Source organism: Camelus dromedarius, chromosome 18, assembly GCF_036321535.1.
Source record: "Camelus dromedarius isolate mCamDro1 chromosome 18, mCamDro1.pat, whole genome shotgun sequence".
Taxonomy (NCBI): Eukaryota; Metazoa; Chordata; class Mammalia; order Artiodactyla; family Camelidae; genus Camelus; species Camelus dromedarius.
In genome coordinates this window covers 19,786,530-19,808,363 of record NC_087453.1, presented here as the reverse complement: position 1 = coordinate 19,808,363, position 21,834 = coordinate 19,786,530, and the positions used below count along the sequence as shown (strand labels likewise).

Below are 21,834 nucleotides of genomic sequence, written 5' to 3'. Positions count from 1 at the left end.
CTTCACAGAAATACAAAGAGTCCAAAGACTAACAGTGTAGTTACACCATCTATATTCACATTTTAGAATCAACTATATGGTAAAGGTCAGGGTCAATAACAGTCTTTTAGGTGGCTGTCTATATATGTCCTTGTGGAACATTTAAACTTGTAATTTGATAAGGGCATTTTTTAAGCCTGGTTGCTTCATTTTGACTTTAAGCAAATTTGGCCAAATCTACAGTACAAGGCTCTATTAAACCATCTAGTATGTGAGATTTACCTTCCAAGAAGTGTTAGAAGTTGACCTTGACCTTGCTTACTTCATTATGCTTTTTACTGTACTCCTCCTAGCCAAGATTTCTACTTAACTGTCAAAAAAAAAAATTCTGGAAATTTCCCTTCAAAATTTGTATGGCTGGTTTCTAAGTGATGCTACGAGAGTGCAGTTTCACGCAGTTACTGTTCAGGGTTTCTTCCCATGAGATATATCTAATTATGCTCATTCTACAATAGTAATACTTCAGTTTTAACTGTATCTGTATACTCTGTGTTTTTAGATTGTTGCTTCTCAAGTCACTGGCTGTAGATAGGGTAGAGCTATCAACCCATTCTGCTCTCAGAGGCATCTTAGGGCACCCCACGGACACCCACAGCTGCTGGTGATTACAGGTTGCTCTGAACCTTCATGTTATTAGCATATTTTCCCTGGTTTCAAACTTGTACACTGAACTTCATGTTTTTAACTACTGATCCTTTTACCCAGTTGAAAACATAAAACTACTATGAACAGAAGAGTAAATAATGACAAGAGAAACTAGAAAAATCATTTCTGTGTTAATGGGGAACTCATCATGCAGGAAGCAGAATTACTCATTTGCATATTTGTAAACAACATATCTGATCAAGTGCAATTTTAAAAACAAGTTCACTGATTTGTGGGAGCCTATTTTTGTGTCTGTAATTAAAAGTGGCAGCAGAGTGGGGATTGAGGGGGGAACCCAACCAACTAAAAACAACAGATTAAAGAGTGACCTTTCAACCATGTGGGCCTCCCTGGACTTGCCCAGAAATCATCCGTCCCACCTGCTCCAATCTGGTAGTTTAGTAGGCCTTGGCCAGCATGACGTAAGCAACCTGTTCTCACAGCAGGAGCAAGATTAATATCACTGGTTCTCCAGGAGTAAAACAAGTAACTAATACTTCTCATTATAAACTACTCATTATATTTCTCAGCTTTCAAGATTCTCAAGAAAAACAGACTGATTTTGATTTCGTTTGTGATTATATGACCAGACTCTTAAAAGTACAAAAAGGCAGAACTCTTTTCACTTCAAAACTTTAAGTACTCATGCTGCAGGAAGATGTTTCAGCACTATATATTTCTACAAGCTTGAGACAAATAAATTTTAGAAACCAGCTTGATATTTTATGATACTCCCTGGGTTTGGGTTCAAATACAATCACAGAAAGGGGTTCATTTTTGGATACAACATAGGAGGCCAAATAATATGCACATTTATTTTTTAATTTGGATCCAAGAGCTCTAACAGTTAAAAATCAAAAGAGCTATAGCACTGATTTCTGATTTTAAAAGTAACTTACCCTAGCAGTGTTAAAAGAATGAGCCTGAGGGCCTGAGGCTGATGTGGCGATCTAGACGTGACTATGATTCTTGGGGTTTGGCCAGAACTCTGCCATCCTCTATGGTGACACCTACCCAGTACTCCTCTGTGTAAAATCACAAAGGCCTCTCCTAAGCCAGCTGCTAAGCCTCAAAGCATGGATAGGGCAGGCATTCCAACATGATTACATGATTACCATCACCTTGGGACAATGTCCAGTTTAAGTGAACAAGACTGTTCTTAAACTCCCTTCTAAAACAGGTTCCAGCTTTCCATCTTTTCTTGGCTGGCAGTTATGTACAGAGTAGCTATAATTTGGGCACCTATTCTTAACTGTCCCAGCTGCTAGATTAATTCTTTAAATGCACTGTAAATGGCACCTTTAGTGTCCTGAGGCTCTGGGTTTAGGTAAGGTTTCCAAAAATCTGTGTGTGACATCTCTAAAGGTCAAAACTTTTTTTTCCTGCTTTAAAGATAATTACATATCAATTCTACAGCCCAGAAGACCCTGATCCTTTGGGAAAAAGAATACATAGAATTGAAGGGAAGTAGATTTCCCCACAGAACTCAAGGAAATTTTCCCTTTTATGCTTCCTTTCAAACAAGTTTCTGCCTAGGAGATGATTCCCTAGGAAGAAGAAGAATTGGTCCAATTTCTGCATCCAAAGTGGAGACACCTAAGAGGACCCTGCCTGTGGTGTACATGGTATGTCTAGGGAGGAAAGAAGGGCCCTTCCAACTTCTACCCTCACACTCTGGCAGGTTGAGGCAAGGTGACTTCTATATCTCTGCTTTATCTGTACATGATCTGCAGGCCTGTGGCCTACTCCCAGGAACTCTTGTGAAGCATAATGAAATTCCTGCCCAGAAACATAACCTGCCAACAACAGCTCAGTTCTCAGGTCAGTGTCTGGTGTCTAGTGTTAGTGCATCACAACCTGCCCTGGTCTTCAAGCTGTTATACCTATGGTACGTGACTGTTTCTCAGCATCCCTACTGATATCAGGCACTTGGCCAGCATCCCAGCTCTTGTCCAACCAGAGCTACTCAAGCTCAGCGCATTTCCTGAGAGAATGATACCCTCCCTCAGATCTGGGCCTCTGCATATACTATACCTTTTGCCTGGATGCCTCCTCATTCTTCAGGTCTCAGCTTAAACATCATTTTCTCCAGAAAGCCTTCACTGACTTGACAGAGGAACAAAGCATCCTGGCTATATGCTCCAACAGTATCATGTAATTTTGCTATCATAAAGAGCATATCATATTAGAATCTCGATTTCTGGCTAGCATATAATTGATGTGATGAAGACAAGAGATTCTGTTTTTTCACTATTCTATCCTCAGAGCCTGGCATGTAGTAAGTACCTAATATATGGTTGATAGATGATTATCAATTTAGTAATTACTGATTGTACACCTCTTTGTATCAGGCACCATGGTAGGCACCAGGAATACAATGGTGAGCAAAACCAGACATCTCCAGCCCTAACAGAGTATGTATATTAATTACCTATCACATAAATAGACATAAAGTTACAACTGTGGTATTATAAAAGAGAAGAACATGGTGCTGTGATTCCTCATAGCAGTGACAACTGAGCTAAGTAGGAAGAGTAGGAAGTTAATGAGAAGAAAGGAAGAGAGAATACTGCCTACAACAGGTGTACCATATACCCAGGCTTGTGATGAAATGAATGAAGATAGCATGTTTGAGTTGCTGAGAAGCCAAATGAGGCTGAGAGAGGTTGACTTGGGCCAGACCAAATAGGACCTTGTGGTCCATGTTGACACTTTCAGATTTTAATCCTAATTATAATGGTAAACCACTGAGGGGTTTTAAGCTAGCGTACCAGTGAAGATGGGGAAAAGTAGATGAATTTAGGCCATCTGAGATAAAATCAGCAGCTTTTTTTGATGGATGTGAGGGTGAAGGAGAGAGGTGTCAAGATGGACTTGCCTAATGGATAGATAGATGGTAGTAGGGAAACTATGGCGAAGGATCTGAATCAGGGGTGAAAAACCACAAGTCTGGTTTCAGACATGTTGAGTTTGAGGTCCCATTAAGGATCCAGGTGCAATTGTCTAAGATTTCTAGAGGTCTCTAGAAATTTATGAGGTTGTACCTAAAGAAGGGGGACATGAATGAGATCAGTTAGGGAGAAAGTTTAACTTGAAGAGAAAAGGTGACTTGCGATTAAAGTTTGAGTAGGTCAACACCTACTAGATGGTAGAGACTGAGAAGGAGCAGCCAGAGAGGTAGACAGAAAACTAATGAGAGTCCTGGGTCAGAGAAGCCAAGGGCAAAGTTAATTCAAAAAGGAGAATAGCAGTCAACAGAGAAGAGAAACTGGTAGTGTAAGGTTCTTGAGAAGGTCAGAGAAGATGGGATCAAAGGCACAAGTGAAGGAACTGGCCTTGGATTTAAGGAGGGACAGTTGCTTTATTACAATGTATGAGCAAAAGAGGACACTGGTAGATTTATGCCCTGTTAGTGAGAGTTGAAGGAGTTTTTTTTTCTGTGAAGAGCTGAGAGTTTCTGCTGAAGGAGAGGACACAAAGTAGGGTCCAGAGGTTTAAAGAGAGTAGACAGCAGGAAAGAGAGTTGACCACAGAAACACAGAAAGATGATGGGGCTAAACTGAGAACCTATCCAAAGTGGTGGCCGTGAATCAACCTGCCCTGTTATGTCCTTTCCCTAATCGTGCTTGCTGCTCTTGTACACACACACAGAAAACACGTAGTTAAATGAACTAACAAATAAAGGAAGGACCAAACAAGCAACAGAAGTCAAAGTAACTGCAAAACTTAAGGAACAGAAGCAAAGATGAAGGACAAAGTTCTCTGCTGCTTGATAAGAACCCTATTCTTCTATCTGACCCACACAAAGTATCCACACCCCACAGCTAACCTTTAGTAGAGCTGGAGGCTGAAGCAGGCCGAGAGGATCGCTTACGATGCCCATTTTCCACATTTTCAGAAGCCACAGTTGGCTCTTCAGTTCGGGAGTTTCTTCGGCTTGGAGTTTTGGACTTTTCAATTACCTCTTTGGGCTCACTGCTGACAGAGGGAAGCACAAAGTCCAAGGAGGTGAGGGAATCAAGTCACACAAAAAATAAAGATAACAGTTTCATTCATAAGGCAGGAGATTAAGAACTACACAGTCATTCTGAGGAGAAAATGTTCCACTCTGGGACAATAAGCGCAATTACCCATTAATATTACTGACAATTTAAAAGTCTAGCTTGTTACATTAGAAAAATAAAATATTTAAGCATATGCTGATGAAAATTGTGGAAAAACAAGCAAAAGACATTAAGAGCTTGGAAAATAAATCATCAAATTTCCTCACTCATTTTCCTAAGATAATATTTCCCTTCAAAAACTAAAAATTCAGGAAATTATTAACATACGCTGGCACTTACTACAAGCCTGGTAGATAACAGATTAGATAATGGCATAATACAAGTCACATTATAGAATACACATGAGAATATATTCACAATACACTATTGGGTATATTGACGGCCCTGAAGATTAAAAATTGGTAATATTCAGTATTACTGAGGGTATAGGGACAAACACTCCAGATGGAGTGTAAACTGTGCAACTCCATGGTTCTCAAATGGGGGCAATTTTGTCTCCTAGGGACATTTAGCAATGTCTGGAGACATTTTTGATCGTCATGACTTGGAGGGTGGGGGGGAACGCTACTGGCACCTTTTGGGTAAAGGCCAGGGATGTCACTAAAAGTTCTACCATGCATAAGATAGCACCCTTCCCCACCTTAAACTCCCAACACAGAATTATCTGATCCAAACAGCCAATAATGCTGAGGCTGAGAAACCCTGGTGTAATCACCTGGCTCAGCAATTCCATTTCTAGGTTCCTAAGGAAACAAATCTTTTTACAGAGCTCTAATTACACACAAGGATGTCAAAGCATTTTACTCATACTAATGAAGACAGAAGACCTAAATGCTTAACAATAAGAGTAGATTAGTTAACTAAATCATGGCACATCCATATGGAGACATGAAATCATGATGTAGAAGGTTATTTAATGATAAAACTGTTCATAATACAGTATTTTGGGAAAAAAGTTATCAACATTATGAATAGTATAATCCCATTTCATTATAATATATATTGAGTATATATGTTACCATATATGTACAAATGGGTGTGACATTATGTGTGTATATGATGTATAGTGTTCATATATGGATATAACACTATATATTAGATTTATTTATAAATACTACATGTATATATAAAACAGTGGAGTGTTTTAACTCTATTTCTAGCTGTACACATACTCTGTGAAGAGGACTAGAAGAACTAAAATATACACAGTGAATACTGTTGTATTGAATACTGTTGAGTCATAGGAATACTGGTTAACTGGTAATTGTAATTCTCCGATTCGAATTTCAAGTTACCTTCAGCAAGCTTTTACTATTTTCATGATTCAAAAAAATGCATGTTAAAATCATTTGGGGAAAAAAAGCTGATTAAATTTACTTGTAAGACATGGAACTGAAACAAAAGTAATGCTAAAAACAAAACAAAACAACAACAAAAAATACTGGTCAAAGGGACGCCCCTTCTGATAAGTCTTCTATGACCTCACCCCCCCCAAGTGGAGTTGTCTTTTCTGTCTTTTGGGTTCACAGTCCATATCTGGCATTTGAGAGCACCCATTGGGCTGTACAGCATGTTTTATTTTAGTGTCATGTGTCTCCCCCAGATTATAAACTCGTTAAGGGCATGAGCCATGGCCTGACTGTCAACTATCCCTCCATTGTTCACTCCTGCCAGAGGACCCTTTGCTAATGGCAATATGGTGGGAATTCGGCCACACTATTCACTACCCTAGCTTTACATCTAGCAACTGTCCCACAAGCCAAGGCAAGTTGAGGAAAGGGGAGACTGGAGCTGGGGTAGAATTACAAGTTGGGGATTTACACATCCTTTTAGAGGTGGTAAGTATGGCTTTCTGGCTAGGAGCCCAGAAAATGGTTGAAGCCTCCAAGGAAGGAAGATTCCTAACAAAGGTACTTCTTTCTTCTGGCAAAACAAAAGCCACAGCAATACTGTCTTGGTATTTATATGGTCAATGCTCAGGCAGCTCTAGAAACAAACACCCACAGGTTTTTTTTTTTTTTTTTGGTCTGATTATCTCTTCTTTCTCTAGTCACGTAATTGGTATATACTTCGAGAAATGCAAATGAATTCAAGTATTAGCCCAATCCAAATAAAGCTAGGCAGGCAGAGTGGTGTAGTAGGAATAGCAATGAATCTGAAAGTTGGAAGGACAGGGGTGAAGTCTCAGCCATGAATTTAGTGGCCACCATATTTAACTTTCTCTATGCTTCAGTCTTGACCTATAGATCCCCATCTTGTCTGCTGCAATACATTAAGTCAGAAGGCCTGGGTTTGAATCTTACCTTCACCATTTAGTAAATCTGTCGCTTTGGGCAATTTACTTAACCTCTATGAGCTTTAGGTTCCTTATCTGTAAGGCAGAATTTACTTTCCCTAATAGATACTGTGAAAATTAAATGAGATAATACATCTAGAGAGCTTGTAGCCCAGCATATGGCATGGAACAGCATTAAAATAAATGTTGGCTCTTACTACTACCTCACAGGGTTGATACGAAGATTAAAGGAGAAAATGATTGTGAAGGTGTTGATACACAAATACGAGAAATTCTTTAAAATGTTATCTAGTACAGTCCTACACTAAAAAAGGAATGACTCTCCATGGGGCTAATGAGGGAGCCACTGTTACAGTATTTCATTTTGTTAGGTTATGTGGGGCAGCATACCGTAACAGAAAAACTGTGGGTTTTGTGGTTAGATCCTACTTGCCTTTCTCTCTCTTGAGGATTAAACAGCTATACTTAGAAGGTGTTGCAAGGACTATTATTTATGACAGTGAGAGCAACAGCTTCTATATACTGAACATTTACTATTTACTCACTATGCTGAGTGCTGAAAATGTTATATCATTCAGTTTTCAAAACAACCACAAAAGGTAGAAACTTAGCCATCAAGTTTTGTTAAAAGAAACATTACCTCTGAAGGGTTGGGACTCACAACAGCTCCCTACTTCAGCAGGAAAAAGACTGGTACCAAGAGTGAAGGAAAAGGACACAGTGAGGAGAGGTTTAAAGGCTGAGAAAGCTGATACCCTTCAAAGAGGCTTATGCCATATTCATGCTAAGTCTGCAGGAATGATCATCTTACCTTTGTCCAGAGACTATGGCAGCATTTGCCTCGAGTTCTGTTAAAAATACAAAGGACAGAAATAAGATGTAGGAGCTTCTGGTGCATATGTCCACAGGGAGAAACTAGGTGCCTATGAGAATTCTGAATGCCTTACTTAAGCTAACATGTTTCCATGCCCAGCAGGACCCCCACCCTAACATGGTATAGAGACAGGGTTGGCACAGACACAACTCAGTTGTCTGGGGCATAAGACACTTAGTCTATTTTTATTTCCACTCCATACTGTGAAATAAATAATCCTGTTTGGATCAACAGAGCTAAATTCACATTGCCTGGTTCATCTTTCACCCAGCTATAACTTAGGTTAGTAAGATAATCTTCCTCTCATATACAAGAGGTTGTTTTCATTCTTAAAATATCTCTACCCTCCTGACTTTTTTTTAAAACAATAATCTTCAAATGTCTTAAATATCTATTAAGGATGCATTCTCCTCCAAAGAATTTCCTCACTGAGTTTCAGAGGATAAACTGCTTTACTTTGAGATAATCCCCCATACACCCCATTATGTTCCTCCCTTCTTCAACCTCCCAGCAATGCCCTCCAAAAAAGGAAAATCTCAGTAAACTGTCTAGCAGGGTTTTGCTTAAATGAGCATCCTATGGGTTTATCAGGTGCTTCTTTCTCAGAACCAGCAGAAAAACATCTTCTTCTTCCACTATATGCCTTTAGGTAGTTCCATCTTTTCCAAAAGACTGTCCCTGATGCACTATATGCCAGTGGCCTCTCCTGCCTCTGGAATCCAACAGCCCCTTTACCTGTCCCCATTTTAGGTAATTCAGCACCTCAGATTCAGTGTACATGTTTAACCTACCCTAATTATTACACGGCAGTGAAGTCAGGGTGCCTGGGTTATTTTTACCTCATTGTTTATTAGCCATGTGACCTTGGGCAAATTACTTGATCTCTCTGTGCTCAATGCCTCATCTGAAAAGTGGGGCTAGATAACCACTTTACCCACTTCAAAGTTAAAAAGATCAAATTAAATGATGCATATAAAAACGTTAGTACAGCACCTGGCATGTAGCTCAGTATTAGCTGTTATTAGTATTGCTATGATGCTCATGTTGATGCAGCTTTCACATGAGGAGGCTGAACTACTCTGTCTTCAACAGGAGATGCCGGCAGAAAAGAATCCTTGCTTCTCATTTGCTATTTAGCTTCCTATATCCAACCCATAAAACCTGGAAACTCATCTACAAGAAACAGATACCAACTCACTGAGTCTCTACTGCCTTAATGTCTCTGCTGGAGCAAAGAAACTCAGGTAATGTGTGCTCAAAAATAAAAACAGCTCAAGTCAAAAGAACTGGATTACAAAAAAAAAAAAAGATTTTGAAACAAAATTCAATGTTTTTGAGAATTTTAACACTATCACAGCTAATTCATATAACTGAAGATCAAAGGGGTTTGGTGAAGGCAATTATTGGCTTTGGGGGTATTCTAAGGAGATCCATTTAAGCTAAACTTCTAAAAGGAACAGGATCTTGCAGTTAATTACTCTGAGAAGGAGACTGTATGATACAATAAGGCCCATTTTCTGGAGAAAAGAGTTGGGGCAGGAGATGGAATTCCCTTCCCCTTTCCAGTTGCTCTTTTCCTCACCAAAAATGAGTTTTACTATCTAATTCCTTCTCTGACTAATTTGTTCCACTCCTACCCTTTTCAGGTATCATGTGGCAGTTGGTAACAAAGGAAGAATCTGGGTGACTGAAATGTTGTTTGCTCGTCCATTTTTTCAGAGGCCTAGTTTTACCCAAAGAGTATATAACAGAAAGTCCTACTCATCTTACAGGACATGATATCCTGAAGCAGGTTTTAAAATAATCACAACCTTTATTTTTACTGGCTTAGATTCAAAATTAAATATGGTTGTATTTTTAAAATTAATTTTGTCAAGTGTGTGAATTGTATTGTCAGTGAGATGCTAACCTTGTGGAAAGCAGTCATACTTTTTTTTCTCAGTACCCCTCAATAACCTGCAGTGACAAAGAGCTAGGCAACACTAAACTGTAACAATTTATGATCTTTATCTGCCCAGCAGTCTAATTGACAAAGACAGCGTGCTGTAATTGCCATCAAGATCCTCGTGTTCAGAGCTGGCCCAGCATCCCACAGCAGTTACCTGTCAAATTAGGCTCCATCTTCCAGAAACACCATCCCTAGTGCTGTTTACAATATCTTGGTCATGGGAAGAAACTTAATGCCATCCAGAGATGACTGAAATGACTCTGACTCCCTGGAGGAATGGCTCTCTCACTGTAGCAGAGGTTCTTGGAATAAGCTTCTACTCATGTCGTGATAATGCAATTACTATCTTAGTGCAGTAATGCTTGCCACTCCAGTGAGTTACCAGACGTCAGTCAGTCAGCTGCCAGCTATGGGTGCCAGGGTCATGGAACAGGGCAAACTCTGCAATGGAAACCACCCATGGCTGGGTGGCAGACAGACAATGGGCACTGAGGTGCCCTTCTTGAGTTCCCTGGCTGACACCAGGAATGCGTCAGAGAGCAAGCTGGTCAGGGGAAAAATAACCTCAAATAGTACTGCACAAGCTCTGCCACTCAACTGAAGTCTGCTCTGAAGCAAAGAGATAAGATAGTTTCAGCCACTTCCTGGTACATTGAGGACAACAGTGGTTCCTTCACGTGTAACCCATTCCACTCCAAGAAATTTTTCATAAGTGGGCCTTACCTGGTCTGGCAACAGACCCCTGCAGTGCTGTGGCTGGAGCTTCCTTTGGGACTAAACTCTGTGAAGGGGCTAAGGCAAGGAAAAAACAAAAACAAAACAGGCCTTTTACTTTCTTTTCTAAACAAAGCAGAAAGCATTGACTGAATCAAGGGCTAAGTAATTGCTGAAATACACATACTTTTAGAGAGTAGTACATGAAGTTGGCTTTGAAAGTACAGTACATTTCAAAACTTACTTAAAAAATCAAATACTTTAACAGTAGCAAAGACTACCACTATGGGTGTTTGTTTTTCCTTTTTGTGTAAACAAAGATCAAGGAAGGATATGGCCATGAGGACAGTAACACCCGTAATTTTTGCTTCTTGGGGTCGAGGTCTGTCCAGTACTCTAAAAAACTCTAAAGCGCACCTTAGTAGACACTCAAACCACGTTTAGAGGGACAATTACACCATTCACCCAGCATTTAAAAAACTGTCTCATCCCTTTAAAGACTACATTCCTTGAGATCTGAAATGAATCATATAATTTATTTCGTACTTTTCTACAGCACCTGGCAAGTGTGATGAGCATAAAGCAGGTATTCAATTCATACTTAACGAATAAATCAATTTGATATGTTATCTACTTATCTAACAGTTACCAAGAATTTACTAAGGGCAAGGCTCTGTGCCAGGCATCCTCAGAGACCAAATTACATTCTTCTTGTCCATCAGGAAGTCAAGTCTAGTATTAAAGATAAGATATACGCATGTGGTACACTGGAGTGAAATGTGATGTTACATAAAGCAGATTCATAAATTATAAATTGCTATGGGAGTCCAAAGCAAGGGAGAACAATTCTAGACTGAGAAATCTGAAGTTACATTAAAGGAAGAAATATCAGAATTAGGCTCTGAAGGACAGAGAGAACTTAGGCCCTTGAAGAGGAATGGAACACATTATACAATGTGCTCTAGAATGGAAACTTCTTGGGTCATACAGTAAAGACTGAGGCACAGATATGCCACATCTCTCAAGGTTATGTCCTCCCATCTTGACACCCAATCTAACTCTACAAAAATAAGTTTTACCCTCTTGTGGAAGTTGTGACTTTTACAGACTTCTCTCCCTGCTTAGTTAAGAATTTATTTTGGATGCTTTTTTGTCTGATAAAGCTTAAAACTATACTTTTACTTTTTACTCCAATATTGGTTTCTCACATTTTCAAGATAAAAGCACAGAAGCCCCTTGAAAAAAAATGGAAATAATCTTAACTAAAATTGAGAAGTTTTTTCCAACTGCTAGTTCATCTCCCTAAGGCTCACATATTTCTCTAAGATTATATATGATCCAGATAAAAATATTTTCTAATCACTTCATCATTATTCTCTTGGTACTGGAGGGAAAACTTCCCTGAAAGGAAATGGAAACACTTAAGAGCAAACAATATATTTAAGTCATACAAGATTTTTGTTTTTATTTTTTTGAATTCTTAAGATTCACCTACAACAGAAGTAGAACCAGAAACCTACAGCACCTCTCTCTCCTGCAAGGGCAGAGAACTCCTTAAAGGCCATTATCCCTCCCTGTATCTCTAGCACTGAAGTGAAGAGGCAGAGAGTAGGGGAATTAACCTTTCCAGGGCTCTGTGTGACGCAGTGTGCTGGCCACTTTATCCTAAGCCCTTTCAATGAATTTTTGTATAAATTCTACTAGGTAAGAGTTAAAATTTCCATTTTATAGGTGAAGTACATGGCTTACAAGAGGTTAAGGGATTTATCCAACTGTGACTGGTGAACAGTGGAGCTAGAATTTGAACTCTGATCTTACCTCGAAGCTTATGTTCTTTCTGCCCCTCAAGGCATTTTTAGCTGCATGAACAAGTTAGGTGCTATTGGCTGGCCTAAAATACAGCAAAGGTCCTTACAGCTGATTTCACTTTGGGGAAATAGAGCTTCTGTACCACTTAAGCCTCACAGAAAGAGGAACTTGTGTGCACACGTGCAGGAGATGTTAGGACACCTATGTTTCCATCATTAGCCCAACTTAACAGTACAGAGGAAATAACCCGGACTAGAAACACATGAATGGAATGGTCTAATTTTCAAAGAGATTGCATCAAATAGAAACTCGTAATAACAACTCTACCTTTTATTGAATGATTATTTTATTCTAGCCCTGTGCTAAGCATGTTATATACATCATCTTATTGAATTCTTACAACTACTACTGCCCTCATATTACAAAGAAAGAAACTAAAGTTTGGAATAGTCAAGTAACTTGCTTAAGCCCATACAGCTGGTAAATGCTGGCACTGTGTTACTAACCCAAGCCTGTCTCTCAACTACTTTGCTCCTCCCATGTCATCAGGAAACCTGGTTTCCTGGAAAGATTTCCTCTGGAGTAGCCAGTCAGAAGGGAACAGTCCCTGGGATAGAGTACAGTGAGGAAGGGGCTTTGAGAAACCTGCTTTGAAACTGCTGAGAACAAGTCTTTACCATGGTAAGAGAACCTGCAGGAGCTGCTATTCACCCTCAAGGGGCAATGTTAAACTAGAGGCTCACAACATAGACTTTGAATGAATACTGAACTCTGAGCATCAATTTTCTCATGTGAAGAATGGGGTTAGGGCTACCTGACGTGGTTGGTACAAAGATATTGTAAGACAATATACATAAAAATTTTTTTTCTGTAAAATAAAAATTTTTATGTAAGTGAAAGATACGTCTATTTCAGGAGCTGAGAGAGGACCAGGTTAATGAACATAAACTTAACATGGATTTAAAAAGCATATTTCCCAGTGTACTTCAAATAAATGAAACTACCATTATTGCCATTAAGCCCATTCTTCTTCCTCCAAATAGAAAAAGAATCATGCTTTCTCTTGCGGGATAGGTCATCAACAAATTAACACGAGATGATGCCAGGCCCCAAGTACATACCTATGCTGGGTAGAAGCTCTGGATGAGATCCCACCTTCTCCTCCACTAGGCCACCCGCAAGTGGCTCAGATGCTATGCCAACATGATTGTTTTTTGTGGTCGGCGCCGCGGAGATGAGCTCAGAGGGTACCAGAGTGGTTACTATCGAGCGTACATTGGTGGGGAGAGTACTGCCAGGTAAGCTGGGTCCTGCTGAAGCGGAGCCTGGGCCCACAGGGCTAGAGGTCATTTTTAGCAGAGTGGGTGCTGGGGGTGTTGGGGTTTTACTGTCCAGCTCTGTGGATAACTGCTCTGTTCCCACAAGCCCTGGAGCTGCAGTCTCTAGCCCTGGGCCTTCAGTCTCTCCATCTGCACCATACTGCTCTTCCCCTTTCTCAAGAGTGCCTGTAACTTTCTTACATGCCTTGGTCAGCAAAATCTGGCCGATTTTGTCCACTTTTCCTTTGCCCTTACTAGATGAGACTGGGCTTCGCCGGTTGACAGAAGAGCCTGGACTATTGGTCAAAAGGGGAGAAACCACCGTGGTTGACTGTGAAGAGGGCAGAGTGCTCTGATCTGCTGAGGTGCTCACCTGAGGACTAGTCTCATCTGAATTCAATTCTTTCACTTGCTGGACAGGGAGATGAGGAGGGACAACTGGAGAAGTTGTACAAGGAGGGGAAGGAAGCTGAACAGGGGTGGCTCGTGAGTTAAGGACCAAAGGTCGACCTGTCTGTATGTTTGGAGCGGGACTACTAGAGGGGGCATTAGGCAGTACAGGAGCAGAAGAAAATTTTATACTCTGAGGTATGTGTAAAGGGCCAACAACTGCAACAGAGGGAGGCATCAAGCCAGAGTTGGTTGTCAGTGGGGCTGCAGGAATTGTGCTTGGCTGTGATCCTTTCATAACCTGAATTATTGAGGATGAATTGATAAAGACAGGTGTAATGAACTGAGGCCGGGCATTTGACTGAGCAGCTGACTGTCCCTCAGAAACCATAACCTTGCTACCCACATTGGGCATTGTGACGACTGTTGACATTAATGCAGACTGCAAGTGAGTTGGCAGAGCTGCTGATGTGTTAGCTGAAGTTGTGATGGGATTGGAAGTTACAAAAACAGTTATCTGATTTGGGGGCAAAGGGGTGGAAATGGAGGAAGAGCTGACAGGTCTTGACATTACTTGAGGGATGCTTGGTGCAACACTGGAACTGACCTCACTCATTTCTGGATGCACAAGGGTTGAACACGGCTCGTTACTGTGAGGTAAATTTAGGGAATTAGAGGGTTCTTTAGAAGAAGACGGATCCTGCAGTGTGGGAATGACAGATGCTTTTTTCAGGTCCTCCCCAGAAACTACTGGAGGTGTCACTTCCAGATCTGTAAGCCCAGGGGGTTTAATGGTCACATTAGGAGCTCCAGAGTTGTCAAGAAGTTGACTTAACGATGTTGGTGCTTCCCTCATAGCAGGAGACACCAAATTTTTGTTCTCTTCGACACTGGGAAGCTTGTTAGGATCCGAAGGTTGCCCATCTTTTTTGGATTGATCTTCAGGGACAACTACTTTAACTTCTTGGGCAGGGACCGCTTTTAGCTCAACATTTACCTGCTCCTTCCTACCCTGGGAATTCTGGCAATCGCTGTCCTGAGGCACGTTCAAGCTCTCCTTGTTATCCTCGAGAACACCTCCCACTGCAGCCACAGGCATGGTAGAATTCTGAGGATTCAGCCCACTGTTGTTAGGGAAGTTCCCAGGTACAGGGGGATTGGCCAAAGGAGTGGGATTGACCAGTACATTTCTTGGCAACTCCACATTTTGCAACAGGGCTGCGTTTGTTTGAGAGGCCAGAGTAAGTTTAGGGGCTTTTGAATTTTGTCTCCCAGGACTTGGGGTGGTTTTCCTACTTGACCCAGGACTAGACCTGCGACTGTTGCTTGGACTTGCCCGTTTTGTTGCTCCAGAATTAGACTGCTTTCCAGAATTCACCACCACAGAATCTAATTTGTGAGTTTGTGGGGCAGCAAAATTGGAAGAATTATTCATGGTAAGATTTGAAGGTGCTTGCCCAATGGCCTTCAAAGTTGTTGGATTTAGGCCCTGTTGATCAAAGCCCCTGTTTAAATTTGGCCTGGGAGGTAAGGGAATATTAATCTGTGGGGGGAAGAGTCCTGCTATGGAGGCATTGAGTCTTTCTGGTGACAGACTGATTTCTGAAGGTTCTGTGCTGGGAGGGCGGTTGTTGGGTGTCTGAGGATAATAGGGTCTGGGGCTGGCTCTGTTTGGTGTTTTAGGCCTAGATGTTTGGGTTGGAGCAGCCACATTTGGAAAGTGGTGGCCATGAGAACTGGGCAGGGAATTTACAGGGGGCTGCTGGGGAGTTGCACCTTGAGCTGCTGAAAGGGGTGATGGTCCAGGTTTTGGCCCTGTCATCATTAACTGATTCTGGGAAACTACTAAATGTGAAGGCATGTTATTTGGGCCTCCCGAGACAGATGGTACTTCACTGCCACTTGCTTCAGGGAGCGAGGACATCTCTCCCAGTGGCGAGCTGGAAGGATTCTGGGGGTTCTCCGGGTATACCATTTTCCTTGAATTGCTTCCCAAAGGAGTATTCACAGGCATTGGCATTCTCTGTTTATCAGGTGATGGCGGCACGGAGGCAGGTCCTTGCAAACTGACCATGACAGGCACACTGCCACTCTGCTGCATGGGCATTCTCTGGGAGTCTGGGTTCAGGGGGCCCCTTGGGGGATGGACACTCTGGGAGACGGGAAGCCTGACTGATTTGGGGTCCTGCTGCATCATGAGCATCATCATCATTTGTTGCTGCTGCTGCTGTTGCTGCTGCTGAGACTGTGGCTGACTGGGAGGTTGTGGCTGCTGCGGCGGCGGTGGTGGCAGTTGTGGCTGTGGCTGCTGCTGTGGTGGCTGTGGTGGGGGTGCCACATGCTGCATGAGCTGAGGAGGCATCTGCTGAAGTGGCCTCTGTTCAACTGGCTGAGAAGGATAACCTAAAACGAGCCCCCAAAATCAGGGAAGTTAGATTTTCAGCAAGAAAAGCTTTGCTACCTTTAGAGTATAGCCAAGCAATACTCATCTAGGTGGCACAGACCGTGCACAGACAGCTCAGGTGTGCCCGTTCCCAGGGGGGCAGGGGCAGCCCCACATTCGCTGTCGTAAGCAAAGGGGCATAGTGCTTAAGGAAGCAAAAAGCAAAGCATCAAGAACCTGGAGCTCCTTAGTCTTCAGGATTTGAACGAAGCATCACTGTACTAAGACTGTAACACCGCTACCCACTGAGAGTGGCCAAGTCTATACCAGTCAAACATTCAGCTGAAACATGAAAAACTCCATCAACAGCAAGCAGTTGACCACCCAGCATTGGGGTCTCATGCAGGCATAACAAATATTTCACTGTACTTGTGAATGAAGCATTTAAGATTCACTTTTTTCTGTTAGGACAGATTTTTTTTTTTTAAGACTTGGTTTTGTTGAAAACGCCAGCACTGAAGACAGCCTTTTTATTCTTTCAACAGAAGTAAAATATGACATTCTAGGATTCAATTCCTTAAGAAAGCAGAATTTAAAATTACTCCAATCCATTGGTTTCACACACCATGCTGTATCCTTAAGGCTCAATCCTTTGGGAAACCCAACTGAATTAAACTGCCCCTCAGACGTAAGTCAGATTAATAAATTGTAGGAGCTAACAGAAGCTGATACATACATCAAAAATAAAATGAGGGCACTGAAGTTCTTTTTATGAATATTTTTTCCATTTACTTTTTTACATGTAAATATCTATTTTGAAAAATATTTTCTATGAATTCATAATTGGAGAATTAAGTAAGCAAGAAGCATAGCCCCCAGGAATAAAAAAATAATTTGGGGAAAAGTACTCTGAGGGACAATATCTCACAAATTTCTAGAAGGCAACATCTCAAATGATTCTTACTTCTGTAAAGATTTTATTTGGCATTTTAGAACCAAAACCTTACACAATCAGCAGAAAGGATGGAAAGATCATTAACCAAGAATAAAGGTGGTTCAGTGGGAAAAAGTGAGCATATAGCTGGGATACAATTTCACAAACTAGATTTATTTCATTGTTGTACGAAAAAATACATTAGGAAAGTTTTAAGAAGGTACAGGCACAAGGACAGTTGACTCTGGCAGTCAGATGAAATGGTGGCTCAAGATTTTCACAGAGCAGCTACCAAATGCTGCTGACCCACAGGGTCATAATCTGTGTTTAATAGCTAATCAATGTCTTCTGGCCAAAGATTGACATGATACCAATGAGTACAATGTGCAGAATCCATTTTTGGAAGTTTTTAAAAATCCTTTTTTTGTTTTAGGCCCACATAACATCTTTACATTTATAAAGCCAATAACATATGGCATTTTTATAGGTTTAACTCAGGTTCCCATGTTAAGAAAATTGTACTTTCTGTAGAAGCCCCTTGATGTCAGGGCTATGACACAAATGCCTTTATCTTTAAAATCAGGCCACCAGACAGCATCAATATCAAAGAGAGCAACATAGACAATACAGCAGCCTCTTGAAAGTAACAGTTACGGGCATGGCTGCTATACAGTTCCAGAAGCTGGAGGCAGCAGTACAAAGGACACTAATGATAAGAAGACAGATTGCAGGTACCCTGACAGCATGGTGCAAGGGGAAAGCCAGGACAAACACAGTGTATATAACATAATTCAAAACCAAATTTATTAATCAAAGGATGAAAGCTCGTATGCCTTCAGGGACCAGACCGGTACTGAAGAAGAGAAGTGGGCTAGTGTAAGACAGTAGTAGTTCTGTAGACAGAGCCAAACTGCAGAGCTGCTGATGCTCTATCTAAAGGCATTTAAATTCAGGTTTCTGTTTGGTTCAGGATGCTGCGTGACAATTCAGACATATTGTAGGCCAAATTCAGCCTACAGGCTCTCAGCTTGCAAACTGTAGAAAGGAAGCAATAATGTGTGTGAGGACCCTGGGATTTACAGAATTCAGATGTGTCCGAGGGAAGGCACATTCCTGTTCATAATGCCTTTGGACATACCCACCAAAGACTGGTGACCTCCCAGCCTCAGCTGTGCGGCTGCAACTCACTGATGGGAAGTGTGGTGTGTCCAAACAACTTGGAATAAATAACACAAAGTACTGACATCGTGATGAATTTACTTTTTTTCTGATTCACTTAAAAAATACATAAATTAAAGGTGGACTAACATTTATACCTAAAATAACATCATACTTATATGCCAAAAGAGGTAGAATAACTAGCAAGGAAGAAATTAAACATAATCCTTTGTATACACAGGGAAGTGTGGTTTTAATGTGATAGGCTTGTGTGTCTTCAACTGCATCACAGGGTAATACGGTTACAAATCACTCTTAGGATAAGAGTAACCAGGTATAAAGGCATTGTAGCAGTTGGCCTTGGTTCTATAATACCTAGGTTGGAATGAATGAATTTTAGGAGATTTTTTCCTTCTCAACATAATTTTCAACATTTAGAGGATAATATTAAAATATAATCGGGGGTGGGGTGAGGTCCAACACAGAGGGTTTCAAAATATTGGTCTTTTTTCATTATTAAGCTGGGTAAGAAGTACATGAATGTCTCCTTTATTACTCTTTATATATTTTTTATGTTTAAAGATTCATAATAAAAGTTCTATCAAAAAAATCTTATTTTAAACCCTGGTAGTTCTCTGCTTTGAGAAAGCCCCAGTAGAAAAGGCTCCAGGAAAGGCAGGCAAGCAGGATTAGAGTGAAAAACATCTTTCCATTTAATCTTAGCCCATTTTGATGCCAACTAGAACCTTGATATCGACAAGAACAAAGGCATTTGACATTTCAGTCTGATTTTACGAGGACCTAAAATAGCAAAGGTTAAACTGAGGAGAATAAACACACACACACACACTCTCTCTCTCTCTCTCTCTCTCTCTCTCTCACACACCTTCAGAAATTATACTTGAAAAAAATTTTTTAACTTAATACCAAGGTGAAGTTTCCAAATACTAAACACATTAAATCACTGAGTAGCCTGGTTAGTAGACAAAATAAAATACTATTGTTTCCTTGAAGAAAAGCCTTAAAAACTGCTGTAAATAAATGATGACAAGTATATAATATTTAGCTAACATTTTATCACCTGGTGGTCGGTTTGAAAATTCTGGCAGTTTAGGGCCTGAGTTGTCCAAGTTAATTCCTTGTTCTCCAGGCAATGGCTGCTGATCAGCTTCTTCCAGACCAGCTGGGCGAGTATCTGGGGTGCTAAAAAATAAATTACACATTTGAGAGTAAGTTGTATAGTTTATACACAAAACTAGCTGCTCTTCCCTATTTCTGAAGAACTAAAATTTGGTTGCATTATCATTCTAAGCATTATTTACATCTCTCCAGTCTGATAAAATAGTCAATATTTGGTATAAAAATAACCCAGCAATTTCATTAAATGTTAAAATCCACTTAACAACATGGCTATTTACTCAAAGTGCTTTCTACAAGTTTCTGATATATAATGATTTTCATGTAATCATCCACCCCTTAGATGTTTTAAGACCTGATCATAGTTTGGACTATCAATATAAAGTACTGCTCCTATGAAACCCACACTATCTTTGGTATAGCTATCAAATTCAATCAGGGAGTCCATATTTCTTATTTTTTGTGTGACTACTTCAGCAGTGGCTCCAACAATTCACAACACCTTGCAATAACTTGTAGATTGGTTGATGAAAATGGTATTCATGAGCAAAGAAAGATGGACAATACCAGAACAAAGCTAATTAATTTTGTTGCAAAATGAGTAGTTGTAGACATCCTCACTGGCTTTAGGATGCTTTCATTTTTACCTGGGTTTAACTTAAGAGTTTTCAGTGGGGAAGAAAAAAATGAAAACATTATCTACTAACACCCACATTCCCAAAGAACTAGGGTGCTCATAGCCCTCATTTTGTTTGTTATCTTATTCCTAGCTGCTCCTCTTTCTACCTTTAGTTTTCCTTTGCCCTGATCTTGGTCACCCACTTTTGGACAGTATTTTCTCTCACTCTGTTCTGTGGAGTTTCATAAGTCTTACCTTAAATCCACTTTAAAAGCCCTAGCACATGGGAATTTAGAAACTAAAGCAGGTCCTTAGCACATCCAGATGTCTATATCGATTTGCTCCTTAAATGACCTTACTTCAAATCATACGCAAAGATTCTGTAGTACTCTTTAAAGAATTGTACTCATTATGGATGAGAAAACAAAGGCCCAGAGAGGTGTAAGATACAGGCCCAAGGTTCCACAGTAAGCTAGGAGCACTCACTCCTCCTTTTAACCTACTGTTTCCCTTCCTAGGAGCCCTGATGCTGTCTGTATAAGGCCTTTTCACAGCTGTAGTCCCAACAAGTAAGCAATCTCCCTTGAGGGCTGGTGTAGAAGCAAAAATCTATACTAATGGCAACTGAATAACCTTGCAATTTTACTCCTAGATTACTGGCAGGAATAAATATTGCCACAAAAAATGTTCCCACACAGGTTGAGAGTAGTAAAGAATTTAACTTAGAAAGAGCTATTAGAAAAATAAGATAACCAAAGGGCTTATTAATTCTGAATTCAGGAAAAATACAAGTTGTTAACATACAATTAACTGATTTTTGATTTGTGAGATTCAAGAAGCAGCAAGTGAATATGATATATTAGCCTAAATATTGTGAGAAGGCTGGGAGAAAGGTAGTTGGTTTTATTTTGAACATTTATGTTGGCTTAACTAAAGCTCCCCTATTCTCTTCTATAGTTCTAGCAAATTATTTGAATTGTTTTATATTCATTAGTTACTATTCTCTGGTAATAAATACCTCTGATTTCTAGTTTTATGATTAAAGACAGTAAATCCAGTTTCATTAACATTGTTTCTGGAAACATTTAATCAAAGCCAAAAATATGACTTAATGTTTAGCTTTAGGAAATGAAATATAAATTGATTTGCCCTTCCTGCTGTAATCTTGCAGAAGAACTCAGCCTGGAGAATCTTTACTGAAAAGGTAATTGATTTAAAAGGTCTAATTAGCTTAGCATGAGGTTTTAAGCTTCTAGGGATAATAAAGAGCCCTTAAAGGAAAGGCACCTGTACAAAAAACCATTTCTATTTGAGAGACAGAAGGGAGTCTCCATAAACAGTTTTCATTTCCAAAACACATTTGGCCTTTCTGATTCCCCAACAGTCATTATAAACCTGACATACTTTGTGGAGGTGCAGCGTGGTAGCACTGGCTACTTTTCAGGCTCTGAATACCCCAACCCCATGAGACTACAGACTTAAGAAACATATATCAGTTGACTGTA

General features: G+C 40.4%; 1 protein-coding gene across 9 annotated transcripts in view; it reads right to left on the bottom strand.

Moving 5' to 3' along the window:
• Nucleotides 1-21,834, bottom strand: part of NCOA6 (nuclear receptor coactivator 6) — an 86,090-nt gene that overhangs the window by 2,909 nt on the left and 61,347 nt on the right. For 7 of the 9 annotated variants that reach the window (XM_031433947.2, XM_031433949.2, XM_064475747.1 and 4 more), the window contains 5 exons: nucleotides 19,655-19,776; nucleotides 13,511-16,501; nucleotides 10,590-10,658; nucleotides 7,856-7,892; nucleotides 4,514-4,662 (listed from right to left, as the gene is read on the bottom strand). In XM_031433947.2, the coding sequence (XP_031289807.2) occupies nucleotides 4,514-4,662; nucleotides 7,856-7,892; nucleotides 10,590-10,658; nucleotides 13,511-16,501; nucleotides 19,655-19,776 (3,368 nt within the window). The remainder of the gene's footprint in view (nucleotides 1-4,513; nucleotides 4,663-7,855; nucleotides 7,893-10,589; nucleotides 10,659-13,510; nucleotides 16,502-19,654; nucleotides 19,777-21,834) is intronic. The other 2 variants (XM_064475746.1, XM_064475749.1) reach the window with 2 other exon arrangements.